The 20,000-nt window shown below is 41.6% G+C and overlaps 1 protein-coding gene across 1 annotated transcript in view; it reads right to left on the bottom strand.

Annotated features, from left to right (window-relative positions):
- Positions 1–19,222, bottom strand: part of LOC138946569 (very low-density lipoprotein receptor-like) — a 23,527-nt gene extending 4,305 nt beyond the window's left edge. Inside the window, exons 1-4 of the mRNA XM_070318012.1 lie at positions 19,122–19,222; positions 11,332–11,442; positions 8,996–9,112; positions 3,259–3,375 (exon numbers count right to left, since the gene is read on the bottom strand). Coding sequence (XP_070174113.1) covers positions 3,259–3,375; positions 8,996–9,112; positions 11,332–11,442; positions 19,122–19,191 — 415 coding nt within the window. The 5' untranslated portion in view covers positions 19,192–19,222. The remainder of the gene's footprint in view (positions 1–3,258; positions 3,376–8,995; positions 9,113–11,331; positions 11,443–19,121) is intronic.
- Positions 19,223–20,000: the final 778 nt, after the last annotated feature.

Raw genomic sequence — 20,000 nt, 5'->3', positions numbered from 1 at the left:
TGATCACGCAGCTTAGAGAGTACCGTTTATGTTAAAACAAATGTGACCCTCCACCGCGGAATGAGTCGCATGTCACCTTTGCATGATTTTCATATTTTTACATTTTCCTAAAGAGTTTTTTATGCTCTATCCAGTGGTGAAAACCGTTTTAGAAAAGAGCGAAAACTGTTTGAGTTATAAGCCTGTGACTAAGGTGACCCTCACACTGTCACCAGACACTCCCCGGACTTATATTAAAGCCTAGCGCAGAACCGCGCGAGGTGACATGCGACTCATTTCGTGGTGGAGGGTCACAAAATGTTTGTTCAATCCGTACCTGGTAGTGCAAAAGCGAGATCGCTCATTACAGCCGTACCTTAACAGCTGTTATACTTCAACCACAACATCTCTCATTTGTTTGTACAGGTCGAAACTTCTTTTTTTACTGCATGCCTCGTGAAAACGGTTCGCTTCATTGTCTCGGCTCTGGTAGGGCTTGTATATTATTATTATTATTATTATTATTGTGATAATTTTTATGCGCCTAATCTAGATATAGCCCTAGGCGCTTACATATTAATTTCTGCCGTTTGAAATGGAATTTTTTACAGACAGACAGACAAACAGACATTTTTTACACACAATATATAACGCATTCACATCGGCCAGTAAAGCTCAGTAGCCTGTTAGGCGAGCATTCACCCTTCACGGCCTTTATTCTAAGTCAAACGGGTATTTGGTGGACATTTTTATCTATGCCTATACAATTTTGCCAGGAAAGACCCTTTTGTCAATCGTGGGATCTTTAACGTGCACACCCCAATGTAGTATATCCATGAGATAACACCATCCCTCCACTTGGTAACTTACCACACAAACAAAAGCCCGGGGCTCTCTGTGCACTGAGCATGAGGCATTTGTTTTCATGGTTTGATGTCGTAAAAGGCACTGGCGCCTTTTTCGGAAATTAATTCATAAAACAAATTCCAACTTCAAACAGCAAGCAGCCAGGATGTTGATTTTTGGTATGTGAGCAAGGGAGGGTTTATCCCACGTGACACCCTAACCAGATATTACACAATGAGGCGAGTGGGCCTTTACGTTATCGCATCATTACATACCACAAATCCAAATAATTATGTGGGGTCGTCAAAGGCATTGGCAAACGCGTAAAGCGCCATGAGACTGCCATTTGGCGGTGAACAGCGCTATAAAAGAATTATTATTATTATTACTGGCGCTTTTTTCCGAAATTAATTAATAAAACAAATTCCAACTTCAAACACCAAGCAGCTATCACAAACACAGAAAAAAGCGCCAGTGCCTGTGACAACCCCAAATCTTGAAAACAAATGCCTCAGTGCACAGAGAACCCTAGACTTTTGATTGTGTGGTAAGTTACCAAGTGGATAGATGGTGTTATCATCATTTTCACGAGTTTTCATTCACAAGCACCTGGGAAATAAATCTCATGTTACCCGGGGAATAAATCCCCGGTTACCATAGTTGCAGGAAGCCCTATTACATGGATAATCAAAAGCAAACCCAATAGAAACGCTCGAGGATTCTTCGGCTCTTTTCATTGGCGTTTCCCCAGACATAAACAGACGACACGACACTGCTTTGAAAAGTTCCAAAAACCAACTGGCAAACTGGCAAAAGTAAACAAAAAAACAAAACTACTTCAATAAATTCATCACAAACAAATGAAACCTACCGATATGTTATGTCTTCTTACAAAGTCATGGAGTGCGTGTATCTTTTTGTGAGAAACACGAACGTCAAGTTCAAGTCAAACCAATCGACCCCTGACACACACATTTTGACCCGTGCACAAGACGTTGTATCGATAAACGAAGCACAAATAAGAAATAATGATAAAAGCAAAGAAAATAGCAACACGATATGCAAACATCTCACAAAGCCGAGCAAGCAGATTGACAGGTCTAATGAAAAACAAAGAGGTACTGAGTCGGAAACAAGATCGCGATTATTTTATTTCCTTCGCTGCACGACGCAAATCTTCTGTGACCTTTGACCCAAAGTAGCTTCCACATTCGATTACTAAGCTTAATACTCACAACTGAAAGCCGAGGGAGTGGAATACCGAGATGAACAAACAGAACTGTGCATCCTCAAACCTGACATATCCATCCCAACATTTAATGAACTCAAAAACACAGAAAGTTGCTTTTACACGCCAGCTTTGATTGCCAGTGGTTATCCGCACGGAACTCGTGTGGTTATCAGCACGGAACCCGTGTTTCAAAGCATGGCTCCCTGTGTTGATTGTTATCTTATTTTCTCACAACCAAAATGATGACAAAAACGATGTTTGGTGGTTTGTTGTCAGACCAGCTTTTTTTGTCGGTCCTCGGGGGGCATATCGACTTTTGTTTCATATGTATTGACCGCGGCCTTCGTATTTTACATGTTAACGAATTACTGCCTTCCATAAAAAATTGTTACATTTACCTGAATTTACATGTTGCATGTCTTAGACTTGATGCTCTCTTCCTATGCGCTTTCGTCCTAGTCTCTCCTTGTGGTTGTTAGTACCTTCTTCCCCCTTTCCCTCCCTTTTCTTTTTATCTTCTGTAGATTCCTTTGTTCCTATTTAGCTCCCCATCCCCATTCTTTCAATTTGTTCCTCTGGTTTATTGTTGTTATGTCCACCATTACGAAAATGTGTGTAATTTAGTACTGTCCTGGTCACGTGATATAAGCATTTGCTTGAGTGCGTGTCCTAGTTGTGTGTTTTGAACTGTTCATGCGAAGAAATCCTGAATAAAATTTGTTTAAACCAATAAATATGAAACAAAAGACGATATTATGCTCCCCCTCGGACGACAAAAAAGCTTGTCTGTCAACAACCCATCAAACATCTTATATTATCCCATGGATATATAAGCCTAACCAGAGTCGAGACAGTGGAGCGTTTTCACGAGGCATGCAGTAAAAACAGAAGTATAACATACCTTTACAAGCAAATTACAGTTGTTGTTGGAGTATAACAGCCGTTAAGGTACGGGTGCAATGAGCGATCTCGCTTTTGCACTACCTGGTACGGATTGATTCATGCGCTCGGCTTCCTGACGAGTGGGCGAAAACTGATTCTATCAAGATAAGTTGTGTGTGAGTATTTGTTTGTCTGTTCACTTAAAAGACCGTTGGGTCGAAATATCTGTGAATGTATTGTTTTGTCAATAACAAACGTTCCAACAACCTGCCTTTCTTGTTTTGTGATTCTTTTTTTTTTTTTTTTTTTTTTTTACATACCACAGTTTTGTTCGTCACTGCCATCCCTACAGTCTGTGGATCCATCACAGCGATAGTCCTCCCTGATACAATGGTTGTTGCTACACTTCCAAAACTTTGGCCAACACGTAAAATTTGCTAGAACATATAAAGACTGTCAACAGGTTTTCAGGGGCAAACATCGGCAATGAGCCAAACCATAATCGATGGTGGGAAAAACTGTGATAATGTGCATGTTATACAAGGTGAACCCCCCCCAAAAATTTGTTTGTTTGTTTGTTTGTTTGTTTGCTTAACGCCCAGCCGACCACGAAGGGTCATATCAGGGCGGTGCTGCTTTGACATATAACGTGCGCCACACACAAGACAGAAGTCGCAGCACAGGCTTCATGTCTCACCCAGTCACATTATTCTGACACCGGACCAACCAGTCCTAGCACTAACCCCATAATGCCAGACGCCAGACGGAGCAGCCACTAGATTGCCAATTTTAAAGTCTTAGGTATGACCAGGCCGGGGTTCGAACCCACGACCTCCCGATCACAGGGCGGACGCCTTACCACTAGGCCACCGTGCCGGTCCACCCCCAAAAATGCCATCCACAAAAATGCTTAATCCTTGAACCTCTGTTAACCGAATAGCTTCATATTTAAATGTACACTAACTTCAGCTTATGCATGACCATTGCACACTTTGTCAGCTGTGTAGATTTAATGGTCTGACGTTTTTGCTATTTCAAAAAAGGTTTCCAATTTCGGGGATCGACTCAAAAGTACGAGGTTTGAAATTGAGCGGTAACCAAACTAACCCGATTATAGCCCGCCAGATGGTTATCCCTAGAATTATTCGAATCAACTTTTACCATAACTTAGTGTAGACGGTCAGATACTTTAATACAACAATCAGGCATGGGAATTGAAAAAAGTAAAAAAGGCTGACATTTTGTAAGTAATATTAAAGTCGACGGCACGAAGCACCTAAGCCTTACTAGGGGGGCCGGGGGCATGCCCCCCCCCCCCCCCCCGACAAAAAATTCTCCAAAGAACCCAAATTGTGCAATTTGCTGTCATCTTAGCTCCAAGTTTGCCATTAAATTCAGTTTTCAGAACCATTTTTGCCTCCCCCGTTTATTTTTTCGGCTGACACTTTTGCTTTTTCGGCGGAACGAAAAAAACAATCGGCGGAAATGTGCCTTTCGGCGGACAATTCCCATGCCTGAACAATAACAGACAGGATCAGGGCAGTTTTCAGGGGGGAATGCGTTCATGTCATTGAAGAATGCTGCGCTCCTTTGCACAAGTGTAACTTTACAACAAAAGGTTTATTTTTCCAGTCATTTGAGTTCAACGAACTTTATTTTGTTCACAAACATTCTACAAAGTGTCCAGTCTGTAGGTTAAATGGTCCGACTTTTACCTTCTTTCCAAATGTGTTCCAAATTACACCCCCAAAAATGTTAAAGCCCGACTTCCTCTACAAAACTGTCTCTACTGTGGATCCACAGCCTTTATCAGCTAATATAATCTGTCAACACAAGACCTAGTGCTATCGGTGGTTTGTTTAGCGGAGCCAATTAGGCGAGTGTAGTAGTGCCAAGACTGTTTGTTTATCTAGCGCGCCCATGCTATCGCCGACTTCTGACAGCTCCTGTAGGCTAGCGTGTCCCCTGGGACAAGGAGATTTACGATGCAGGAGCTGTCAGAAGTCGGCGACAGCATGGGCGCGCTAGATAAACAAACCGTCTTGGCACTACTACACTCGCCTAATTGGCTCCGCTAAACAAACCACCTCTAGCACGAGGTCTTGTGTTGACAGCTTAGCTGATAAAGGCCGTGGAACAACAGAAGGGAAAGTTTTGTAGAGGAGGACGGGCTTTAATGACACCAATATTTTCATATCTAGGGATTGCCGTGAACCTAGCTGTAACTGCTTTCTTCAGGTCACGGGTTATCTTGGGGGTGAAGAGGGTGTTTGTGTATACTGCAAGCATTTAAATATTCAAAAGGGCAAACGTCTGAAAGATTCAAATTAGGTATTAAGTGCAATGTCAAACCTCGCTCTATTGAGTGGACCCCCGAATTTGGAAACTTGTTTTGAAATCGCACAGAAAAGTCAGACTATGCCATCTACAAAGTTTCTACTGTGTGAAGAGGCCATGCATAGGCTGAAGTTAATGTATCTATATCTATATACGGCTTGTGTGTGTCTGTCTGTCTGTCTGTGTGTTCACGATTCACGGCCAAAGTTCTCGATGGATCTGCTTCAAATTTGGTGGGCATATTCAGGTAGACACCGGACACAATCGTGGAAAATTTTGAACACGTGCGTGCTCTCAGCGCGCAGCGCGGAACCGATTTTGGTTTTTCTGTACATCCATTCCCAGTAACTCTTCATTATCTTCTCCAGACTTTTGCGCGTTTATCTCTCTTCCTTTGTACGGTGCACCGGCGAAACCGGCGTACACCCGGGTCCCCGGCGAAGCCGGGTTTTCGGCTCTACTTCTTCCCGGCGAAGCCGTACCCGGCGAAGCGGGTATTCATCTAGTACCAAATATGCAGCAATTTGGTCAACATATGTAAGACGTTAATGGCATTGTTGTGGGCGGCTTTTTGGGGGGTCACCTTGTACTTAACAGGAGATTAGGTGTGTGAATAAAAACAAAATCAGATTTGAAAAAATAATTGTGAACTGATATGAGATTTCTAGAACCTATTTTACTTTACTATGAAAGACCTAAATGTAAACATTTTCTAACACGGAGACCAACATGTAAACAAAGAAGACAAAAATTGTATCGGTCCTTATAATAGGCAAATCGGTTGAAGGGGCATGACAAACTAAACCCCAACGAACTAACATAATTATGCAAACACACACACACACACACACACACACACACAGACACACACACACACACACACACACACACACACACACACACACACACACACACACACACAAAAATACACACACGCACGCAAACACACCCCCATGCCCCCCCACCCCCATCCCCGCCCACCCCCCCCCCCCCCCCACTCCCACCCCCCCCCCACCCCCATTCCCCCACAGAAAAATGGTTCTGTCCGAAGAAGAAAAACTGTGCTATCGTAATCTGATGCCATCTAATATAATAATAATAATAATAATAATAATGGGCATTTATAAAGCGCCTTATCAGAAGTTCAAAGCGCGTGACAACAATACATGTATACAAAAATCATACAATCACTGTCAGATTCAAACAACACATCATGCACATCTCACATCCCCAGACTCTATACTAAGGAACTATCCGTAGTGTTGTTGGAACAAGTGAGTTTTCAAATTGGACTTAAAAGATGAAATGGATGGAGAGTGACGTAATTGAAAGGGGAGTGAATTCCATAACTGAGGTCCATAATACGAAAACGTGCGGAAGCCATGAGCCTTGCGTTTAAAGCGACCTTGACAGAGAAGTCGAGCATCATCAGAAGAACGAAGGGTGCGAGAGGGAGTGTAGAGAGAGACCAGTTCAGAAAGATAGGCAGGTGCCGATTCAGAGATGATATTGTAGCAGAAGCAGGCAGCTTTATACCTAATACGTTCAGATACAGGAAGCCAGTGAAGTTCTTTCATGAGAGGAGTGCAGGGTTGTCGATGCTGTGCTCTGAAAATGAGACGTGCAGCAGAGTGTTGTACTTTTTGCAAGGGTTGGAGAGTGGAGTCAGGGCAGCCTATGAGAAGGGAGTTGCAGTAATCTAATCTGGACAGAATGCAGGATGTAACGAGAGTTTTAGTGGCATCAACAGTGAGAAATTTTCTTATGGAACCTATTCTTCTGATCTTAAAGTAACATGTCTGACAGACTTTTTTGATGTGTTGTTTCATTGAGAGGTGGGAGTCCATGATGAACCCAAGATTCCTAGCACTATCAGAGAGAGAAATGTCACTAGAACCTACTGTGATGGAGGCTGGAAGGGAAGTGGTCGAAGAGGAAGCTCCAGAGAAAAGAAGAAATTCAGTCTTGTCATCATTTAACTTGAGCATATTGTTTGTCATCCATGATTTAATATCTGAAGTGCAGTTTTGGAGAGTGTGCGTCACCGCTTGGATTTCTGTAGGCTTGCATGCTTGTTGGAGTTGTGTGTCGTCTGCAAAGAGGTAGTGATTGACTGCGTGTTGCTTGATGACGGCAGAGAGAGGAGTGGTGTATAGTACAAATAAAACTGGGCCTAGAACTGATCCCTGGGGAACGCCGAAACAGAGAGGAGATGGAGGAGATGAGAGATTATTGACAGACACATACTGACTACGGCCCTGTAGATATGAACTAAACCAGTGAAGAGCGGTAGAGTGAATGCCAAAAACAGATTCGAGACGAGAGAGCAGAACAGAGTGATCGATCGTATCGAACGCAGCTGAGTTATCCAAGAGAAGCAGAACTGATAGGTCATCATTATCCAGAGCAGAAAGAATGTCATTCACAACACGAAGCAAAACAGTCTCGGTGCTGTGGCCAGCCCTATACGCTGACTGAAGAGGGTTGCAGAGGTTGTTGGTTTCAAGGTGGGAGAAAAGCTGACTAAGCACTACTTTTTCCAGAATTTTAGAAATGAATGGCAAGTTGGAAACAGGCCTATAGTTTTTCAACTGATTTTTATCCAGAGATGGTTTCTTGATCAAAGGTTTAACTACTGCAGTTTTCAAGTCCATTGGCACAGTGCCAGAAGTGAGAGAAGAGTTGATTATGTTGGTTATGATGGGAAGAAAAAGGTCAAGGTTTTCATAAAACAAGTTGGTGGGGATAGGGTCTAGCTCACAAGACTTTGGCACTGTGTTCTTCAAAATCTTCAAAACAAACTGCTCAGATACAGGAGTGAAGCTATCCAACAAAGAACCAGAGAATTGTGAAGCCGGAGGCGAAGCCACTGGTGGAGGAAAGCTATTTCTGATGGTTTCGATCTTCTCAGTGAAGTAGTCAGAAAATACAGTTGGCAGGTCCTTGGGGTCATGGGTGGTAGGGAGGCTGGAAACCGTCTGTTTTCCAAGCAGAGAATCGAAATTTTGAAAAAGTTCTTTGCATGTTCTACTACCTATAATCTGGGCAGAGAAGAAAGCAGTTTTAGCGCCTTCAACTAAGTCATTTACTTTGCGTTTGATGGTTTCAAAAATCTCTTTGTGAACAGTGAGTTTGGATTTAAGCCAGCACCTCTCCGCCTGACGACGTTCACGTTTCAGTTTGCCAAACTGCTCAGAGATGCTACTGAACCACGGGTTAGATTTCCGCTGACGAACCGTGCGTTGGCAGAGAGGGGCGTGCCTATCAAGAATTGAGCGCAACGTCTGGTTATATTCAGTGACAGAGCAATCTTGAGATAAACCAGCTACATCATGTCTAAAAGACTCCTTATCAATCTTCTTGATGCTACGAAAAGTTATTGTTACAGGGGCAGACACAGGCTTTGGAACATTTAGACGACATAATACGGCGTTGTGGTCAGACTTAAGGTCGTGACTGACAAAACATGAACTGACAATGGCATCAGAAGGGCGATGAATGACTAAATCTAACATGTGACCATGCTTATGAGTCGGAGAGTCAACAGACTGGTGAAAACTGAAAGTCGACGTAATCTTCTACATTGCCGCGGAATGGGATTTTTTGTCTCTCACTTCATTCTATATTTAGATAGAGGGGGCACGTTCACCCAGTGCAACCTCCCCCCCCCACCCCCCACCCCCCACCCCACCTCGTTCTCCTCCGAGTATATATACACACCACAGTTATGCTCATCACTACGATCAGCACAGTCAAGCCTCCCATTACAACGCTCGTTTTTCCAGACACATTCGTTGCTGCCGCATTGCCACTTGTTACCTGGGCACTTCTGTAGCTCTGTGGGAAACAGAACATGTGTACAAGGGTAAAATGTCATCATAAAGAAAGAAACTGTCACAATGAAGGCTTTCAAAAAGCGACTCATTTTGAAGAAAAAAAGAGTCGACAATAGCAAAATAACGAAGTATTTGGCGTTTAAATGTGTATTTTATTTTGTGTCATATTAGGTCGGGAACACACGGTCCTGTGAACAATCCTTAATGGTTTTACCGTGAGGGCGTTAAAACTTTCTTTCTTTCTTTATTTATTTGGTGTTTAACATCGTTTTCAACTGTTCAAGGTTATATCGCGACGGAGGCGTTAAAACACACACGTACTATCATCAAGAGATTAAGAGAAGAAAACAAGACAAACAAATGTATAAACACAGTTTTTAACGAAATAATATCCAGGTACAGTACACATGTACTATCCAAAATAATGAGGTAATCGTTGTGAAATCAATATTTTGTATTGTTGATGTTGGTGGGGAAATAGCTCAGTCGGTAGCGGCGCTGGCTTCAAAACCAGTTGTCGCTATCGGCGTAGGTTCGATCCACACGTTTGGCTAGGGATTTTTTTCCCACAGTCAACTTTGTGTAGACTCCCCTTGGTGTCCGAATACCCCCTGTGTGCACGCATGCGCACGATAAAGATCCCAAGCTCACAGCGACAGTCTCAGGGCTGGGAAACACGAATACACGTGGCAACACACCATGACAACACACCGTGACAACACGCCGTGACAACACACCGTGACAACGCGCCGTGACAAGGTGACAAGTCACAGTCACAACACACCGTGACAACACACCACGATAACACACCGCGACAACACACCGTGACAACACAACACACCGTGACAATACACCGTGACAACACACCGTGACAACACACCGCGACAACACACCACGAAAACACACCGTGACAACACAACACACTGTGACAACCCACCGTGACAACACAACACATCGTGACAACACACCATGACAACACACCATGTCAACACACCGCGACAACACACTGTGACAACACAACACACTTTGACAACACACCGTGACAAAACACTGTGACAACACACCATGACAACACACCGTGACAACACACCGTGACAACACACCGCGACAACACACTGTGACAACACAACACACTTTGACAACACACCGTGACAACACAACACACCGTGGCAACACACTATGACAACACATTGTGAAAAAACAGTATGACAACACACCGTGACACCACACCACGGCAACACACCATGACAACACACCGTGACAACACACCGTGACAACACACCATGACATCACACCGTGACAAAACACTGTGACAACACACACTGTGACAACACACCGTGACAACACACCGTGACAACATACTGTGACAACATACTGCAAGAACACACCATGACTACACACTGTGCCAACACACAGTGACAACACACCGCGACAACATACCATGACAACACACCGTGACAACACACTGCGACAACACACCATGACAACACACCGTGACAACACACCGTGACAACATACCATGACAACACACCGTGACAACACACCGTGACAACATACCATGACAACACACCGTGACAACACACTGTGACAACACACCGCGACAGCACACCATGACAACACACCGTGACAACACACCATGACAAAACAACACAACACACCATGACAACACACCATGACAACACAACATGCCATGACAACGCACCGTGACAACACAACACAACAACACACCGTGACAACACAACATACCGTGACAACACACCGTGACAACACACCATGACAACACACCGTGACAACACAACACACTATGACAACACACCATGACAACACAACACACCGTGACAACACACCGTGACAACACACCATGACAACACACTGTGACAACACAACACACCGTGACAACACACTGTGACAACACAACACACCACGACAACACACTGTGACAACACAACACACCACGACAACACACTGTGATAACACACCGTGACAACACACCGTGACAACACACCGCGACAACACACCGTGACAACACACCGTGACAACACACCGTGACAACACACCGTGACAACACACCGTGACAAGTGTACTGTCCGTGGCAACACACCGTGACAACACACTGCGACAACACACCATGACAACATACCGTGACAACACACCGTGACAACACAACACACCGTGACATGTGTACTCACCGTTACAACACACCGTGACAAGTGTACTCACCGTCAGTACAGTTGGTCCCTGTCCACCCCTCTTCACACTCACACATCACGTGACCGCTCGTGTCGTTACACGTCCCGTGTGCGCCGCATGTGTCGTTGTGACACTTATCATCTGTTGCTTAGGCAAAGTGCACAGTCAGCGTTATGGCATTCAAACGAAAGAAAACTGATCATCTGCAGACTAGCAAAGTCAAACAACTGAGAACTGATCATCTATAGACCAGCAAAGTCAAACAACTGATCACCTTTAGACCAGCCAAGTCAAACAGCAGGGATTAACTGATCACATATAGACCAGCAAAGTCAAACAACTGATCACCTATAGACCAGCAAAGTCAAACAACTGATCACCTATAGACCAGCAAAGTCAAACAGGTGATCACCTATAGACCAGCAAAGTCAAACAACTGATCACCTATAGACCAGCAAAGTCAAACATCTGATCACCTATAGACCAGCAAAGTCAAACAACTGATCACCTATAGACCAGCAAAGTCAAACATCTGATCACCTTTAGACCAGCCAAGTCAAACAACTAATCATCTATAGACCAGTCAAGTCAAACAACTGATCACCTATAGACCAGCCAAGTCAAACAACTAATCATCTATAGGCCAGCCAAGTCAAACAGCAGGGAACTGATCAGCTATAGACCAGCCAAGTCAAACAACTGATCATCTATAGATCAGCCAAGTCAAACAACTGATCATCTATAGATCAGCCAAGTCAGCAACTAATCATCTATAGGCCAGCCAAGTCAAACAGCAGGGAACTGATCATCTATAGACCAGCCAAGTCAAACAACTGATCATCTATAGATCAGCCAAGTCAAACAACTAATCATTTATAGACCAGCCAAGTCAAACAGCAGGGAACTGATCATCTATAGACCAACAAAGTCAAACAACTGATCATCTTTAGACCAGCAAAGTCAAACAGCAGGGAACTGATCATCTATAGACCAGCTAAGTCAAACAACTGATCATCTTTAGACCAGCAAAGTCAAACAGCAGGGAACTGATCATCTATAGACCAGCTAAGTCAAACAACTGATCATCTATAGACCAGCAGAGTCAAACAACTGATCATCTACAGAACAGCAAAGTCAAACAACTGATCATCTACAGAACAGCAAAGTCAAACAACTGAAAACTGACCATATATAGACCAGCAAAGTCAAACAACAGATCATCTTTAGACCAGCAAAGTCAAACAGCTGATCATCTATAGACCAGCAAAGTCAAACAACTGATCATATACAGAACAGCAGAGTCAAACAACTGATCATCTATAGACCAGCAGAGTCAAACAACTGATCATCTATAGAACAGCAAAGTCAAACAACTGAAAACTGACCATATATATACCAGCAAAGTCAAACAACAGATCATCTTTAGACCAGCCAAGTCAAACAGCTGATCATCTTTAGACCAGCAAAGTCAAACAGCTGATCATCTATAGACCAGCAAAGTCAAACAACTGATCATCTACAGAACAGCAGAGTCAAACAACTGATCATCTACAGAACAGCAAAGTCAAACAACTGAAAACTGACCATATATAGACCAGCAAAGTCAAACAACTGATCGTCTTTAGACCAGCCAAGTCAAACAGCTGATCATCTTAAGACCAGCAAAGTCAAACAACTGAACATCTATAGACCAGCAAAGTCAATCAACTGATCATCTATAGACCTGCAAAGTCAATCAACTGATCATCTATAGACCAGCAAAGTCAAACAACTGATCATATATAGACCAGCAAAGTCAATCAACTGATCATAAATAGACCAGCAAAGTCAATCAACTGATCATCGATAGACCAGCAAAGTCAAACAACTGATCCATCTATAGACCAGCAAAGTCAAACAACTGATCATCTATAGACCAGCAAAGTCAAACAGCTGATCACCTATAGACCAGCAAAGTCAATCAACTGATCATCTATAGACCAGCAAAGTCAAACAAAACAAACTAACAAAATGGGTAGCGCCGTATACTGTATGGCAGCTTGCTTTCCCCAGGGAGAAAGTAGCCCGAATGTCCATGAGGGTAACCTCACAGGACTATATAAATCTAACCATTATCCGTATCCTTCTACTTGATTCAGTTACCTATTTACTTGCTTAATCGTTGTTTTAATACATGTATTAATTTTATTTATTTCTAAAAGTTTGTGTTTGGAGAAGGTCAAAGTCATATTCACACATAATAACAAGTATGTATATACAGGGTGATAAAAAAGAGTACCCAAACAAAACGTCATAAATTGAACAAAAATAAAGCAATCTTCATACAATGTATTTACACACACAAGTAGCCTCTGCATGATTTGCACAGAAAATTTTAGCGTTCTAGCTTGTCTTTCAGGAAGTTATGCACATTCTACAGAACATGCTCCAACATTAATGGCCTCCCCCGGATTTAAATCCCCCAGATTTCTATCTTTGGGGGTTCCTGAAAGACAACGTCTACAGGAACAACCCACAGACAATCACAGAACTCAAGAGAGCCATCACAACAACCATTCGCGGAATCTCGCAACATGAGTGTGTGCGGGTGATTGATAACTTTGCGCGGCGAGTTCAAGTTTGCCTGCAGCAGCGCGGAGGCCATTTGGAGCATGATCTGTAGAATGAGCATAACTTTCCTGCAAGACAAGCTAGAACGCTAAAATGTTCTGTGCAAATCATGCAGAGGCTACTTGTGTGTGTAAATAAATTTTATGAAGATTGCTTTATTTTTGTTTGATTTATGACGTTTTGTTTGGGTACTCTTCCGACTCCCCACAGTGCAAACAAAAACATGTGGCGAGAGGTCCTTCGCCTATCAAGCCCCTGTGACCTGGAATAGATTACCACTGCCTCTCAGACACACAGATTCTCTCACTACATTCAAGACAAATCTCAAAACACACCTCTTTCAGCGCAAGTGATTTCCCCCCCCCAGCATCTCCCCACCCACCCCATCCCGCCCCACCTCACCCCCTACCTAGCGCCTAAAATAACGTGTATGTAGAGGTTACATGCCGAGTCTCAGTTATTATCAAAAATAATGGTCGAAGTTAGCGGATCATGAAAAATGCGAGCTTTAGCGAGCTTTTTCATGACCGCGAACTGAGACCATTATTTTTGATAATCACTGAGACGAGGTGTGTAACCTCTTTATTCCTCCTTTCTTCAGTTATTCAAAGAAAAGAGGAGGTTTTTTGCGAAAGTTTGATCGAATCCTATTCACTCAACCAGTCAACCTGCGCAGGCGATCGATTAATGCGCGGTTGCATAGTTCCGTGCAAATCATTCCATTCTGTTAACACTTCTTGTCAGTTTTCCTATTTTGGACTAAAATCAAGTACATAGATATGCTGTTATTCTGCTGTGGCGGCAAAGGCAGATATTGTGTGTTCTGTATATGTTTTGGTATCGGTTAGGATAATGTTCTTTCGTCAAATGGGACTAGCAGACGAACTTTTGCACCCGTGTTCCAACGTTAAAAACTGTATGAAGTTAAGTTTCCTAGGGAAAATAGTGTATGAAACCGCTTTATGTTGTTTAAATTGATGAGATGTGTGCATTTGGTTGCGTGTGATTTGTTTATTAAATGAAATATTGTTGAAAACTGACCGTCGGATTGCAGTCTGTTGTCGAAGAAACTGAGTGAAAAGAAGGGGAACTACTCTTGTCGCTAGACAAAGTATGAGTTACTTGCCTTGGGAAATTGCTTGTGATGAACGTCTGATCTAGATTCAGAAAACAACCGAACTCATGGATTTTATATGGAGATTCATGTGTTCAGGCCTGTAGTTGTTAATTTAAATGCGGTATGTTTGTATTGTTTGCTCCAGAGATGTATACTTCGTACATTAGAGCGTTCGGAACTTTTCAGTCGCAAAAAGTAGTACCGAAACAGAACAGCTTCTCAACCCATTGCACTATCGAGGATTCAGGCTGTTGCTGGGTCGTTATTTGTTTGGTTGCTGGGTCATTATCGAAAAATAACTACCCCTACAAGTTTACAGAGGTAAAGAAGCAGAGGGGGGAATAAATATATTTTCTGCGCTTTGTGTCAGCACTGTGTGAGTGTGTGTAAATAGTACCGTTGACACGTTTTTATATAGAAGCCTACTGTGGTTCTTGTGCTTAGGCTGTGTATTGGACTGTCATTGTATGCCTGCATTATTTGTTGTCAGTAATTATTACATGTGCTGATTGTTCTCTTTGCCTGCGCGGGTATAGTATGTTGGTTATGTTTGGTCATAGTATGTTTGTTTATGTTTGGTCGGTATCATGCCTGTGCGTGTATTGTATGTTTGGTCGCTTTCTTTGCCTGTGCATGTATAGTTTGTTGGTTATGTTTGGTCGGTTTCTTTGCCTGTGCGTGTATAGTATGCTTGGTCGATGTATATATTGTAAAGCGCTAAGAGTAGACATTTTTTTCTAGAATAGCGCTATAAAAGTTTGCATTATTATTATTATTACTCTTTTTGGGGGGTCACCCTGTATGTGCATCTGTCTGTCTGTCTGTCTGTATCTCTTTCTGTATCTCTGTCTGTCTCTCTGTCTGTCTCACTGTCTATCTCTCTGTTTATATATATCTATGGTAACTGCGTTAAATGCAGCGCAGTGACAAGGATGATTTATTTAAAGTAGTGTAACCAGCGATAGTAACTGTGTTGAATGCAGAGCAGTGACAAGGATGATTTATTTAAAGTAGTGTAACCAGCGATAGTAACTGTGTTGAATGCAGAGCAGTGACAAGGATGATTTATTTAAAGTAGTGTAACCAGCGATAGTAACTGTGTTGAATGCAGAGCAGTGACAAGGATGATTTATTTAAAGTAGTGTAACCAGCGATAGTAACTGTGTTGAATGCAGAGCAGTGACAAGGATGATTTATTTAAAGTAGTGTAACCAGCGATAGTAACTGTGTTGAATGCAGAGCAGTGACAAGGATGATTTATTTAAAGTAGTGTAACCAGCGATAGTAACTGTGTTGAATGCAGAGCAGTGACAAGGATGATTTATTTAAAGTAGTGTAACCAGCGATAGTAACTGTGTTGAATGCAGAGCAGTGACAAGGATGATTTATTTAAAGTAGTGTAACCAGCGATAGTAACTGTGTTGAATGCAGAGCAGTGACGTTTTATTGGGAAGGATGGTTTCTTTTAGACAGTGTAACCAGTGATGGTAACTATGTTGAATGCAGAAAAGTGACGTTATATAGCTATTCTGATGAACACGTGGGGGAATTCAGGGGCTGTGATTGGATGGTCTCTTCCGATCATCAAAGCATAATGCTACGGAAGTCGGCCATTTTTCTCAATATCCAAAAGCATATTGTCAATAACAAAGACGCATGTTTCCGGTTTCTTCCACGTGTATAAAGTACACGCATACCTCGCCAGGTTTGTTTCTGTGACTAGTCGACAGACGATGCCATTTGCTTTGTGTGTGTTTTTGTTGTTTCTTACTGTACATGACATACATTACGTGTGAAATCCAGTTCTTTAACAGGCAACACACCTTGCACATTTCCAGAAGCTGCAATCTAAAGCGACCTATCTCTGATTCTAGCAGACGATCTCTCCAATGTTTAACACAAAATCAGCAAACTGTCCTGTCACATAGAACGTCCAATGTATAGTGCAATGTTGAAATGAAGTTACTGGTCTGAAACATTTAGTCGTTTCTTCTGAGACAATCCTTGTTCTCTTATCATCTACAGATTTACCGCAGTCTTCACCACGCGAATTCCCAACAGAAGTCAGACTTTCGAACATACAATATACGTAGGCAAGCATGATACGTCATGACGTCATATGATTCCTAGCATATTGACGTAATGCTAAACATCCGGTTATCTCGAGTTTTCTCCGTAATACATGTCCGTGGGTTTTTCAATGTTCGGTTATTTCCGTGGCTTCATGCGGAAAGGGAACCGTCGTCTGCAATCAACGACATGGACCATTCTGGTACTTGTTGCTGACAAAAACATGATTTTAACACAGAATTTAATGTCAGAATAGCTATATAAACGCTATTGTGTTTTCATCGTAGCAATAGGGTCCGATATTTAGACTCGAACAAGTATAATGCGACTCGTCTTCGACTCGTCGGCATTATACACAATAGCTGGTAATATTGACAAGGATGGATTCTTTATGGCAGTGTAACTGTGATGGATGCGGAGCAGTAAAGATTTAAAATGAGTGCTTTAATTGCACAAGGACAAATTGCATTTGACACAGATTTGCTCTGGAAACAAATATTTTCCCCACTATACGCTATGGAAAGTAGATGCGAGGTATGGATTTTACTTTTGATTACACGTTCTGAGATTGCAAAATAACGTCAAGGAAAATGTGCCTTTTGTTTTTGTTTGTCTTTTTTTTTGTCGGAGCTGTAACGATTTCATTTAGTTATTGAAACATATCACAGTGCGCTAAGAGATCTATAAGGCAAATCGAGGAAATAAATTATTAAACCAGGTACATAATAACTGATATGTAAGCTCTAAGATAGTTTGGAATTGTTGTCCTAACTTGAGCGAGTGTACAATTATCGCTCGAATGCCATTTCATTACTTAAATTTAGAAAATAATAACGGCGTTTCTGATTATTACGTTTTTAGAAAGGCGACGACTCATGTTCGCACATACATTTATATTATTTTTGCAACTACTATTATGAAACATCGTGAACGAGGCTTAGTAACCACGCAATACGCGCCCGTAACCAACGAAAACACATCATATTCGCCTACTACTATAGTCAAGTCAAGTTCAAGTTTTATTAGTCCATAACCCATGGGGGCATTTTGAACAATAAATACAATCAATACAATCATGATATATGCTAATATAGTAAAATAAAAATAAAATAAAAAAATAAAAGAAAAATTATGAAAAACTGTTACAAATTCTATTAATAAAGTCCACACTATTCTTTAGCAATTTCTTTTTCTTAGTAGCAAACAACTTTTTAAATTTAAGTGCATTAGGTTTTTTCCAATAGTAAGGTGGTAACAACTCAGCTCTTTCTTCTTTGAAAAAATCACAGACAAATAAATAATGGAATTCATCACCCATGTCTTGTGATACACATTTGTTGCAAGTTCTTTCTGACCTCGGGATGTTAAGATATCGTTCTTTCTGTACAGGCAAATTGTTGTTTAATGTTCTAAACTTCATCATTGAAACACATTGCTGATATGGCAGGTGTGTGACATATTCTTCACATGCAAAAATATCTTTAAACATTCGATAGTTCCAAAACATTTTTTTTTCCAATTTCTGTACACCATTTATGGATATACTGGTCATACAAGCTTCTTTTTACTTTCATTTTAAACCATGCGCTTGAGTATAAGTGATATCAAACAGCAGCGGGGCCGGATATACGACCAGACTTGCCCATGGGGTTATACCATGGTCCCATTATATCTTTTGTTTGATGGTTATACGCAAACATATGTATCACCAACAAATATTCCAACAACACATACACATTTAAAGGAGATTAACGAATTTTTTTTAAAGTAAAAAGAAAAAGAGGTATTGTACATGAAAATGTTAATCTCCATTGTAGCTCAAACACATTTATAACAGTTTATAAGGAATATTGTAAAAATCAGTGGTATTAAACGCCCCACATGATGTGCTTGGCAAATTAATTAAAAAAAACAAGAAAAAGAACCAGAAAGGTCCCATTCGGACACAAACCAAAAAAATACATTTACAACATCTAAAAATATGAAGCATGTTTTAAAAGGCACATTTCTTTGTAATACTTACAACCCTGAACCATGGTGCATGATACAAGTAGTGCCAGGATGCAAGGTCGGTACAACACAGCGAACCACATCGTCCTTCAAAAATGAATACACATCGAGATGAAAGAAAAATCATTGTTGCTATGTTCTGCATTACGATAGCAATGAAAGAGGCAGAGATGATCATGCGGTGTTGCACGGTCACTTTTGTCCTGAATTCGTGTGTGTGTGTGTGTGTGTGTGTGTGTGTGTCTGTGTGTGTGTGTGTGTGTGTGTGTGTGTGTGTGTGTGTGTGTGTGTGTGTGTGTGTGTGTGTGTGTGTGTGTGTGTGTGTGTGTGTGTGTGTGTTTTCTGTTTCTTAAATTGTTTATTTGGTTGATGGGTGAGCTTAGATGTATTTCTTTAGTTTTGTCTGTCCTCCTTTCTTACTCACTTTCTTTCTGGCTGTCTGTCTTTCTTTCTTTCTTTTTTCCCGTTTTTTATTCTCTCTGGTGTATTTCTTTTGTAGGTACTTTCTTCTGTGTTGTCTGTCTGCTTGTATATATATTCACGTATTTGTCTATCTTTCTGATGACTTTTTTATCGTTCTAACATCCCTTCTGTCTGTCTGTCTGTCTGTCTGTCTGTCTGTCTGTCTGTCTTTTATTATTACTTTCTTTCTTTGTTACTCTCTTTCTTACACTATTTCTTTCTTTCTTTTTTTCTCTCTTTCTATCTTTCTTTTTGTTCTTGCTTTCTTCTGCCAGTACACAAAATAACATAAACAACAGAACTTGCCTCAACAATGTTCCTTTTTCGTCTGGCTGAATCTTCTTCACACAAAATAGGAGGTCCGGCATGTACCCACAAGACACCATCTAAGTAAAAGGAGATCTGCAGGTTATATATAGTGCATATAGCG

This window comes from Littorina saxatilis, linkage group LG14 (assembly GCF_037325665.1).
Source record: "Littorina saxatilis isolate snail1 linkage group LG14, US_GU_Lsax_2.0, whole genome shotgun sequence".
Lineage (NCBI taxonomy): Eukaryota > Metazoa > Mollusca > Gastropoda > Littorinimorpha > Littorinidae > Littorina > Littorina saxatilis.
This window is presented reverse-complemented; position numbering and strand designations above follow the sequence as displayed.